This window comes from Chelonoidis abingdonii, chromosome 3 (assembly GCF_003597395.2).
Source record: "Chelonoidis abingdonii isolate Lonesome George chromosome 3, CheloAbing_2.0, whole genome shotgun sequence".
NCBI classification, from domain to species: Eukaryota; Metazoa; Chordata; order Testudines; family Testudinidae; genus Chelonoidis; species Chelonoidis abingdonii.
In genome coordinates this window covers 18,792,501-18,804,165 of record NC_133771.1, presented here as the reverse complement: position 1 = coordinate 18,804,165, position 11,665 = coordinate 18,792,501, and the positions used below count along the sequence as shown (strand labels likewise).

At 39.1% G+C, this 11,665-nt stretch overlaps 1 protein-coding gene across 1 annotated transcript in view; it reads right to left on the bottom strand.

Annotated features, from left to right (window-relative positions):
• Positions 1-11,665, bottom strand: part of ATAD2B (ATPase family AAA domain containing 2B) — a 155,089-nt gene that overhangs the window by 98,600 nt on the left and 44,824 nt on the right. Inside the window, exons 9-13 of the mRNA XM_075063634.1 lie at positions 6,396-6,494; positions 4,589-4,700; positions 3,996-4,111; positions 2,430-2,604; positions 63-151 (exon numbers count right to left, since the gene is read on the bottom strand). Coding sequence (XP_074919735.1) covers positions 63-151; positions 2,430-2,604; positions 3,996-4,111; positions 4,589-4,700; positions 6,396-6,494 — 591 coding nt within the window. The remainder of the gene's footprint in view (positions 1-62; positions 152-2,429; positions 2,605-3,995; positions 4,112-4,588; positions 4,701-6,395; positions 6,495-11,665) is intronic.

The following is an 11,665-nucleotide window of genomic DNA, read 5'->3' as shown; positions in this document are numbered from 1 at the left end:
AAAGCTATTTTAAATTTACCAAAATAAAAACATAACCCGCAGTAGTATATTAAAAACATTACCTGTGAATCTGGTCTTGTCTACTAGAACGAACTGGGGCCAAACCATCTATTTCATCAAAGAAGATTATAGCGGGTCTCATCAAGTATGCCTGGTAGGTAGAAACAGGAATGGATATTAGCTGTTAATTCCAATTTCTTCTGCAGTGGAGTAAAAACAAATTCTCTTCACTATGTGCTGGTAACACTTCCACAGGCTGTATGTTAAAAGCTTGCACTGGGATGCTTTTTTAAACCCAGCCCTGAGAATAAATCTGAAGTTTAACAACAAAGTTGTAATATTAAAACAAAGCAAAACAAGTTAGACTGTATTTTCCTTTACCTAAGGAAGATGGCACCAGTGCCATAGTCTTCCTGAACTCTTGAACAATCCCAAACAGGGTGGCACTGATTCATAATGTGACAATCTGCCTTTAGATGACTGATTTCTCAATGCCTGGAGCAATGCAGGAGATCACATTTTTGTAACTGTTTTAAATGTTTATTTTTGAATTGTTTTGTTTTTTAGAATATAAAATTGCAATAAATACCCGTAACAAAGAAAAAAGTATAATACTGAGGTAAAATATCAGAACAATGAAATCAAGGGACTAAGACGCACAGGAGAGAAAAAATGACATGGTGGGATTAAAATACATATTTGTAAAACAAGAATATGACCCCCAGATACATTCGTTTAACTTGTGATACACATTTCTTCCTCTCATACAAAGCTGTTTCTGTTAATGCTGTAAACCATTGTCTTATGCTAGGTTCTGAGCCTCACTTCAAGTATCTCAATTACTCTTGCAATCATAGTATTTATTTAATCTATACTCGACACTCTAGATTATTCTTCTATAAGTGTAATAAACACAATCAGTTTCTTGTCATGTTTTAGTTAGCTGCTGCTGGATTTGTAGATCTTTACAAATCTAAAGATATAAAAACAAGTTCAGAAATGGGCATTGTATGTCCAGAAATGTGGCCTTTTTTCCCTAAGAAAAGGGAATAATTCTTATATATATTTATAGTCTCTACTTGAGCAAGAGTATTTCCAACATAGTTAACTGACAGTTAAGCATTACATTTAAAAAACAAACAATAAAAAACACAACACAACTTCAAGAGAAAATTCAAAGCAAGAAAAAAAACCATTGTTTTTGCCCTTAATGCCCTTCTATGAGTCATGAAGACAGCTTCCATAATTTGGGTTGTTTTTTTTTGCTTGTGTTTTATATTAGAAATATTAGGGTGGAATTTACAAAAGCCCTTAGCATTGGCCTAATATTTCAACAGTTATGACAGTGCTGATCACTTTTGAAAATCTCCACTCAAAGCCCACATTTCTCTCTACTTGCTCAAGTACTAGGGACAACTTTGGAGGAACTGGAATGTGACTTCACATCAGACAAACTTTAGTTTCAGTGCCACTAGCTCTGAACTTCTGAGAGAAAAAATATCAACAACCAATAAGATCCCTACGTCCTCCTGGGAAAGCTGCATCTTTCATCCTTCTGTGATACCATATTCCCATTTTTAACAAGAATGGCAAATCCTCCAAGAATAGAAAGTTTTAAGATCAGACTTGATGTTTCTAATGTAAAACAAAAGCAAAATGTTTTTACAAGCTCTTTGAGGTAAAGAAGAAGGGCATACTTTTTTGTTTTGCTTTGAAGCCAGACTACGTAAAAAAAAGTACTTCCTGATTTTCCACTAGCATCTTTTATTATCGGAAGTCTCTCCCCCCCCCTCACAGCCTTACCTGGAAAACATTAAGAAATTAAAAGTCTAAGTCTCTTAATTATAGAAAGCACTATATTTTTCTACAGTATTATATTTGTTTAAACTAAGTATCTATATCTGAAAGTTGCATTTGTGCAAGAGATTGGATTCCACTGTTTTACCTGAATCTCTCCCCTCTCTATCATCCTCGCTAGCTGAATGAGTAAAGAATTGGTCATATTAAAAAGTGCCTGAAGCGTACTCTCAAAAACACAATTCTCAAATCAATCTTTACCATAGTATATGCCCTGAATATGCCAGCCAGACGCTAGGTCAATGATTCAAATCATTCTGTTGTGATTTATATCCACCCCCATCATGACAACTATGATACTAGTAGTCCTGGACAGGTCAGAGAAGCTCCCTCTTATATTGTTTTTTAATACATGCTGATTGATAACACTTAGATACAATGCAATATCATTTCATCACCATTCCTCTATGTTTTCATCTAAATTTAAAGCTCTAGCAAATCCTGCCCCCTGTACTGTAACTTATATAAAAGTTTCCTTTTATCCAAAGACAATTTTGGCTCCATGAAACACACTGCAATGAAAAATATTATACAGAAAAAAACATTTCAAAAATATCTGAACATCTTCCAACCTGATCGAAGAGGAGACGAAGCTGCCGTTCAGATTCACCAACCCACTTGCTGAGACAGTCTGCTCCTTTTCTCATAAAGAAAGCCACCTTTTTGTCTCCTTGACTGCATTCATTAGCTAGAGCTCTAGCTACCAAGGTTTTACCTGTTCCAGGAGGACCATAGAATAAACAGCCCCTGAAGATAAATGGATCAATATTATAGTCACAAATTTATTTTATGTCTCTTGAAAAACTTCAAGATAGGGAGCCCAGAGAAGGAAAAAAGACTAATCTTTTCATCATTAATTGGCACATTTAAGTTGATCTTACAAAATCTAAGATGCCACAAACTAAAAGAAATGAAAAACTATTAAGCTGAGTCTTGTATTTTGTAATATTATTAGTTTTTTCTTCCTCATTTAAAATTTTGTACTACATCAGAATTCAATTTTGTTTCTGCATATGTTTCATTAGGGGAGGGGGGCCTTTAATTTTTGTTTTTACATGAACCTCAACATTTTTAACAGCCTTCTTATAAAGCATGAATGGTCCTTTCATATCTTCAACTGATCACTTTCTTCTTTACAAATAAGTTTTGACTAATGCCAGCATGACAGGAACAATACAGCTAGGGATTCAAGTCTGCTTTGTACACTTAACAACGTTGTCAATTAAGTTCTATTCACAGAAAAACTTGTTTATAGTATCTGCTAATTTTTTTATTTTGCAACTTGGTTAAGTCAGAACAGTGTCTTTCACTTAAGACTCTCAGGCAGGAGGCAATTAATCATTCAAAGAATTTTCATACTCTCCAACTGGTTCCTCCCATTAGTTTCCCCTACCCAGTTGAATCCTTCAATAGCAGGATGTCTGTTTTGGGACTTGGTTAAACTAGCACAAAATTAGTAACAAAAAGAGTCTGAAAGACTTGGCTGCCTCAACTTCATTCAAAACCTGCTGGCAAAATCATCTCTTGCCCGTTGCTTCAACACTGTTATCTGGCCATCAGTCATATCACAGACTCTATTCCAATGTGCATTAAACTTACTGTCCTTGTTTCAAGGCCCTGTATCACACACAGCCTTGACTAATTGTCTCATCTGGTCTCTTCTAGTGTCCCCTCAACCCTGCTCTGTCAATGATACTAGTTCAATAACCCTTTTGTCTCCTTTTTCCAGAATTGTCTCCATGTCGTCATGCTGCTGATTATGACTGGAAACATGCTTCCAAAATGAATGTCAAACCTCCAACCCTCACCTCACCTCACACTGAAAACAAAAAGTTCACTTCTGCAGCAGCCTGCAAAAAAAAAATTTCTCTAATTAAACCGCAAAGAGATACATCTGCCACCTGAAAGTAAAACAGAATTTATTTCTATAATCCACATCTTCTTGCCTCTCTAATACTCGTGTATGGTATAATCCTCATTTGTCTATCCATCTATGTACCTTGTGAGCTCTTCAGAGAAAGGACTGGTCTTCTACATGTTATCCTATTAAGTACTTTTAGGGGGTGCAATGAAATTTAAAAAAAAAAAAAAAAAAAAAAAAAAAAAAAAAAACAGCAACAAAGAATAAATCCACCTACCTTGGTGGCTGTATTTTGAATTTTTCAAAGATTTCTGGATAGAGAAGAGGAAACACTACCATTTCCTTTAATGCATGGATATGATGGCTCAATCCACCTATGCTATCAAAACGAACCTAAGAACATACAAAACATGTAAAGCAACAACTTTTTATTTTTAACATAGCATGTATGCAAATATGTATGTAACTACATAACATGTATGCAAAAATGAATGTACTAAAACAGTCAAGTTTTCTCAAACATAAAAATTCAAATAAGAATCCACTGACTTTTAGAAATGCAATTATCTTTAGAGATAATCAGCAGAAGAAATATATACTGTCAATATGACCTGTTTGCTTCTTTATGATGTATTTCACCAGAGAATTACACACAGACTAAAAGCAAGTGCTTTCTGGCCCAAAATTGGTAAATGGACATCACTGGGTGAACAGATAGACTAGTTAACAACACCACATTGAAAGCTTATTTTGCATTCACTTCAACTCTGATTTTCATTAAGCTGCCAATTCGGATTTCTGACTAATCTTCATTATCTCAAATGCATAGTTATAAAAAAAAAAAAAGAGACAAGTCTTAACAAATTTTACCGATTTGTCAAGAATCATGGGATCAACATCTGCCAAACTTGCACCAACTTTTACTCGTTCTCGCAGAATTCCACTGGCTAAGTCTTCTGCTCTGAAATTCATAGGCAGACATCTGTTCGACAAATGAAAGCAATTTCGGTTGATATTGAATATATCAGCAATAAAACAAGTAAAGATGGCTGTATCTGTCAGAACTAGAAGATATAGATACTAGTGCAGCTATCCCTCTCAAGCAAAATCAACATCATGCTAAACAAGTTTGTTCCTGTCTCCTTCAACTTAATCCAATATATCTAAAATTATGATTCTTAAAACTACAAAGCAAATTTTCAATAACAGCGGTCATTAGGTTAAGATAACAGGAATGAAAAAGAAAGAACAGAAGTAGACACTCTCCTGTCGATCACTAAGGATGAAGAATAGTGAAAAACCATACAGGCCAGGGCTGTCAAAGTAATCAAAATTAAAGAGGACTAGAATGACTAAGATAGTGTTCTTTAGTAATGACACCCCGACGTACAAAGAGGTTCCTAAAATACAGTGAAGATAACTTTATGATTCAAGAAGCAGAGACCCAACCACAAACCTGTACTAAGATATATTTCTTAACCAACAAAGAGAACACCCAACCCAACCAGGTGAAAACATGGAAACAAAGAAGAGCCTTATAATTAAGCAATCATAGTTACTTAAATATAAAGTGGTAAGGAAGGGTTCATAGAAAGCAGCAGTAAAGAAAAACAATTACCGTATATACTCATTCATAAGCTGAATTTTTTAAGTAAAAAAAGGAAGCACCAGAGAAGGTGATTAGCTTATGAATGGCTATAGAAAGAGACAGGTGGGACACAGCCCCTCCCCTCAACAGAGGGACCAAGAGAGGCAGCACAGCCAGCAGAGCCAGAAGGGAAGAGGAGGGGCCAGAGTCTCTCCGCTTCTGGTCACGCTGCTCTCCCCACAGCCTCCAGAACAGCTCCAGCTCCATGGCTAACAAGCTGCAGCCGTGACGCTTGGCCCCGCCCTCCAGAGCATGCTGCAGCCATGCCGCCCAGCCCAGTCTGCTGGAGCGTGCTGCGGCTGCACCGCCAGGTCTGGCCCACCGGAGCAAGCCAGAGACATCCTCCCCTGGCCCTCCCCAGATAAGGTGGGAAGGGATGGGATTGGGAGATTGTGGGGGTCGCGGGCTAAGGGTGGGTTCATGTGGGGGGTGGTCACAAAGGTTACTCCGCTGACTCCCAGCTTCTCCCCCACAAAAAATTTCCTCATCAGTTGCTGTGCCGGCGCATCAGGGTAAAAAGCTGGTGCACCGGGACACTTTGTTTACTTAGGTTTACCTCCGTGCCTGCAGACTCTCAAGGTAAAAAAACCATCTCAGCCCACCAGCAGCTTATCCTGATGGCCCAGGAGCCAAAGTTTGCTGACCCCTGACTTACAGGGTCGGCTTATGAACGGGTTATAAAAAATTTCAATTTTTACTTATCCATCGGTGAGGGGTGGGGGGTCGGCTTATAAATGAACCAGTTTATGATCAAGTATATATGGTAATATATTTGTATATTTCATATAGATATAGAAATAGAAATAATATTGTAATATTTGTTCAGTAACTAAAACAAGCCCCCCCCCCATATTCTTCTGTTGCAAGTTAAATTTATTTAAGTTTCATAGGCAAAAGAACTTTTCTAAATAGTTTGCTGAATCAAACTATCGCTTTTTACACTAACTAGAATATTACACCATAATTCTGCTTGTTCCTGCCAGGCCCATATAAACTGGCCCTCACAAAAGACTCAACAAGTTGTGATACCTGTTCCTTGCTCTGGCCATGCTCTTAGACTTTCTCCTTTCAAAGCGTTCTTCATCTGAAGAGGTTGTATCACTGCTATGAATGGCATGTTTCTTTCTCCTATTTAAAGAACAAAATAAACATGTAGCTAATAATGTATTTCACTTTTTTTAAAATGTTAAAACAAAATAAAAAGAATTTATGTAACGGCACTGTTCAAGTCTAGCAGACATTTTAGCAACTTTTTCTCCATAAATAGTTGACATATCAAAACAATCTGAGGGAAATTTCTGTCTTCTTATATGTTCCACTAATGTCTGATTCCAACTTGAACATTTCTGAGAGGGAAGAAAGCCCTAGGGACATGTGGCTCATTTCATATCATCAAAATGGAAAAAAGTGAGCTATAATATCAAACATTTTCAGATAGACCTGTCATCTGATAAAACCTCCAAGCTACATCGCTCATCTCTCTCTGAAGCTAAAAGAACAAAAACATCGAGTGTGTAACATCTTAGCTATTTAAAGTTCTTCTTTGTAAATTCCAAAGTTCTTATAAGTCTTATAGTTAGTTTCTTTTTCTAAATGCTTTTCATACTGAATATAAAAAAAAATTTAGAAATTGTTTATATTGTACTTGCAATTCTGAAATAAAGAAAAATAAAATGTGCAATTCAGGTTATTCTTCAAAATCCATACAGGTAACTTCTCTTCATTTTAGTACTGTAATCTAGAGAACTCTTTGAAAAGATTGGGAGCTGTATTATATCCTAGACATAAACATATAAAAATAGACAAATGCAGTTTGAATTTCGACTGCTAAAAAAAGTTGTTTCATTTATAATTTGTATGGAACAACAGAAACATCTGGCTGCTGGACAGAGTAGCCAGAGATGTAATTCTCAAGGATCTCTCAGGGGATATAGAATTCTATCACCTATATGAATATGGTCATCTGCATTTGTTCAGCTATTCTAGCTGAGACACAAATAAAGCCAGCCAAGTTCAACAGTCTGATCACCAAGAGAAATCAGACAGCAAAATATGTCACTATAGTGAGTTTTTATGGAAGACTCTACAACAGCATTAAACAAGATAAAATGGAAAGGCAAAACAGACCAGAAAAAGTTGCAGGGAGGCAGTGATCAGTGTCTTTGGTATCCCTGCCATAAACGTGGACTCTAAGAGAAATTAATACCATCTTAAAGAGGATGATGGCTTAAATATATAATGCCTCCAACCTGTCTTTTTTCTTACCAACACAAGGAAAGTACAGAGAAGAAATGGTTACTTATCCTATGCAGTAAGTGTGGTTCTTTGAGATGTCTCTCTCTATGGGTGCTCCACTCTAGGTGTGCTAGCACACCCCGCACCTTTGATCGGAGATTTCTCATAGAAGAGTTTGTTAGTCCTGCACATGCATGCTAGTCAGCCTCATGCCATTGTTACACAGAACTGCACAGGCCAACCGACCTCAGATCCTTCTCTACCGCAAAGCTCCATAGCAGAGAGCTCCAATGCAGACAGGAAGGAGGATGGATAGTGGAGCACCGATAGGGACCCACATCTTGAAGAACCACAGTTACTGCACAGGGTGAGTAATCATTTCTTTGAGTAGTATCCCTGTAGGTGCTCCACTCTAGTGAATACCAAGAAATTCCCTTTAAGGCAGAGGCAGCTTCGGAGTAGAGTCCAGTATCAAAGAAACTGCAGCCTAGCCAAACACAGTATCAGCAGTGTCACAAGTTATAGCATAGTGTTCAGCAAACGTATGTATAGACACCCAAGCAGTAGCCTCACATATCTCAATATGGGAATATTCTTGAGGAATGCCATGGAGGTGGAAATGGACCTTGTAGAATGAGTATGTATATTCAGAGGTGTTTGAATATCACACCATTCGTAGCTAGAATTTGTGGAGCCAGATATCCACTTGGAAAGTTTTTGATTAGGGATTGCAGACCCTTTTGACTTATCTGCTTGCAAGCAAATTATCTGTGGGTCTTTCTGAAGGGTTTTGTCCTACCCAAACAGAAGGACAGGGCTCTCCTGATGTCCAGGGTATGCAGCAGTGCCTCCTGGTTATCTAGATGCAGTCTGGGTTGGAAGACTTGCAGATGAATGGGTTGGTTAATATGAAACTCAGAAGAAACTTTAGGTAAAAAATTGGGATGGGATTGCAGTGTGATCTTGTCCTTAAAAAAAAAAAAAATACTGTAAAAGGGGGCATGCCATCAGGGCCCTTATTTCCCCAATCTGTCATGTCAGTGTGATGGATATCAGGAATGCCTTCTTCACTGATAAACAGAGCAGTGAGCAGGTAGCCATCAACTCAAACAGTAGTCTCCTGAGGCATTTATAGACCAGAATGAGGTCCCAATCAGGAGCTGGACTGGTGGATAGAGGTTTCCAAGTCCCCTGAGGAATCTCGCTGATGTTGGATCAGCAAAAAAAAAAAAAATAATGCTCTGTTGGGAGGAGAGCCATGATGGCTGCCAGGTGGACTCTTATGAAGCTCATAAATAGTCCTGAACTTTTGAGTCCGGATGTAGTCTAGTATATTTTACAACAATGAGGTCACACCAACAGACAAATCTGTAGCCTTAGAACTTTCAAGTGCAGTCTGCACAGTTTCCTGCTATGCTGTTATAAAGTCACAAGCAGCGGAAGCTCCCCAATGATGTTAGATGCTTGCTTAAAGCTGCATTGCTCTATATTACCAATTGTATTCATGCAGTTAATGTAAGAGAGAGACAGACAGTGAACGTGACAGCCAATGGCAAAACAAAGAAGCAAATACCGTCATTCATGGAACCACGGTATTATCTTGGTAAAGGTATAAATCTCGAGATGGGCACTCAGGTAGGGTACCAATAAGGAAATGAAACAGCACGCTAAATTTGGGAACGGAATGGAAGCCCTTCCACGGATCCGAAGGGACTTTGGGGACTCTTGTCGCCTGGTGGTCTATCTCCGGGCAGCTGATGCCTGGCCAGTCTCAGCCACCTGCAAATTCAAAACCAACACCTGCACTTGCAGTCTGCCAACATGAATGAGTTGTGTTTCAGTCTGAGTATAATTGCACAAATAAGGGAAACAAATCAACCCTCAGTGCTGCTTGAATTCGACCTTTGTCTGTTTATTTCTTGCCTGGTTCCAAGAATGGGTAACAAAATCTTGTCCATTTTTAAGAGTCTGTGTAGCAAGCAGACTGTTTCCTGCTTTGTAGTAGTACTCTTTTTACTTCTTCGGAGCAGGTAAGTCTCTAATTCTGTGAATCATCTACCAATCATGTTTTGAGAAGCAGCACTGTGAGATTGGGGTGAAGGATCATCCCGCCTTCCTAGGAGAGGAAATGAGGAGCAGCATGAAGAGTGATTGGTGACTAAACAGCCAACTGTATCAGGTAAGGAAACCACATTTGTCTGGGCCAAGTCATAACTACTAGTATGACTCTGGCTTTGTCTTTTCTTTTTATTTTGAGCATAACTTTTGCTTTTAGAGGAGCTTGTGGGAATGTACACAGGAGAGCTGACGATCAGCTAAGGTGAAAATCATCCCCCAAGGATTTGTGACCCAGTCTACCTCTTGAGCAAAACTGGGTACATGTCTTGTTTAACTCTATGGCAAACAAGTCTATCTGAGGGGTGCCCCATTGGTGGAATATGTGGTGTCATATGCTGGGGTCTATTTCCTACTCATGGTCTTGGAAGAAGCACCCGCTGAGTTCATCCATAGTCACATTCTCAACCCCCGCGAGACAGGCCACTTGATGACTATCTGGTTGCATATGCACCAATTTCAAAGCTTGACAGTCTTGGTGCAGAAGGAGGGGGATCTTGCTTCTCCCTGCCAACTGATGCAAAACATGCATGATATGTTGTCCGTTATGACCTTTATGGGTTTGACCCTGATAAATGGTAAAAACTGAAGATAGGGCATCTTACTGCTCTGAGTTCCAGGAGGTTGTGTAGCAGCATGATCTCTTGCAATGTCCACTCATTCTGGGTCGTGAGAGTGTTTAGATGCACTTCCCACTTTAGCAGAGAGGCACCCATCACTATGATGACTGTCTGTTGTGGCAGGATGTGCACATGGAACTCCTGCACACACATTGCGATGGTCTTTCCATCATTTGAGGGATTGTTTTACAGAAGTGGGTATGAAAAGAAGCATATTTAAACGATGTCTGGTGAATAAACAGTTCTGAGACACCCTTGAAGACAGCACGTTCTGAGTTTTGAATGTTCTATGACAAAAGGTGCTGGCTGCCACATGCCATTGAAGACTATTCTTGACTGGAGTCTGGGGACTGAACTTATCTATGTTGGCTATGCTGGAAAGGGCCACAAAACTATGCAGAGGAAGGTAGGGTCTTCCTGTTACTGAATCAAGATGTACCTGCACAGGGGTCAAAGTGACATTTTGAATGTTCAATTGCACACCAAATTCGTGGAAGAGATCTATCACCTCAGAAGTTAACTGAGCCATCGGTTCCAGGGAGCGACCTTACAGCAGTCACTTGTCCAGGTATGGGACTCCTAAAATACATTTCCAATGGCTGCACTGCTACTTCTGATATAACTTTTGAAAAGCGACTTGGGGCAGACGACAGTCAAAAGGGGTGCGCACTCAGTACTGAAAGTGGTCCGGGCCAACAGTGAAACATAGATGTGACATTGGCAGACCAGACTGTATTCAGTCCAATTCAATTCTATGTTACTATAGATCAAAGGGATTGTTGAAAGTAGAAGAGTGCATTTGATGTTTAGACTTCATGAAACTAATGGAACATTATTTGCGCTGTTTTCACTCATCCTGTTATAATGTAGTAGCAAACATTAACATTGTGTATACCCTTGTAACTAAAATAACCCATCAGAGGAGGACTGTGTAATGCTAATGAAGGACCTCAACAGAAAAGTGCTAATTCCAAAGGAAGTGGCCATTGTGTGTGATAACCAGAGGTCAAAAACTCAAAGTGCATTCCTCACGCACCGCCATCAAAGGAAAAGCCCACATGGGATCAGCTGGTTTTCTGTCAGAAGAAGTTATAAGATCTTTCATCTCTGGATTGCCTGGGCTCTTATAGAGAAATGTACCAGATGCAAATCAAAAGGTCTACAGAGACAATCAGGGTACCCTGAAAAGACTGCAACCATTTGGAATTAGAAACTGTGACTCACCCAGGGAGGGGAGGGTAGCTCAGTGGTTTGAGCATTGGCCTGCTAAAACCAAGGTTGTGAGTTCAATCCTTGAGGGGGACACTTAGGGATCTGGGGCAAAATCAG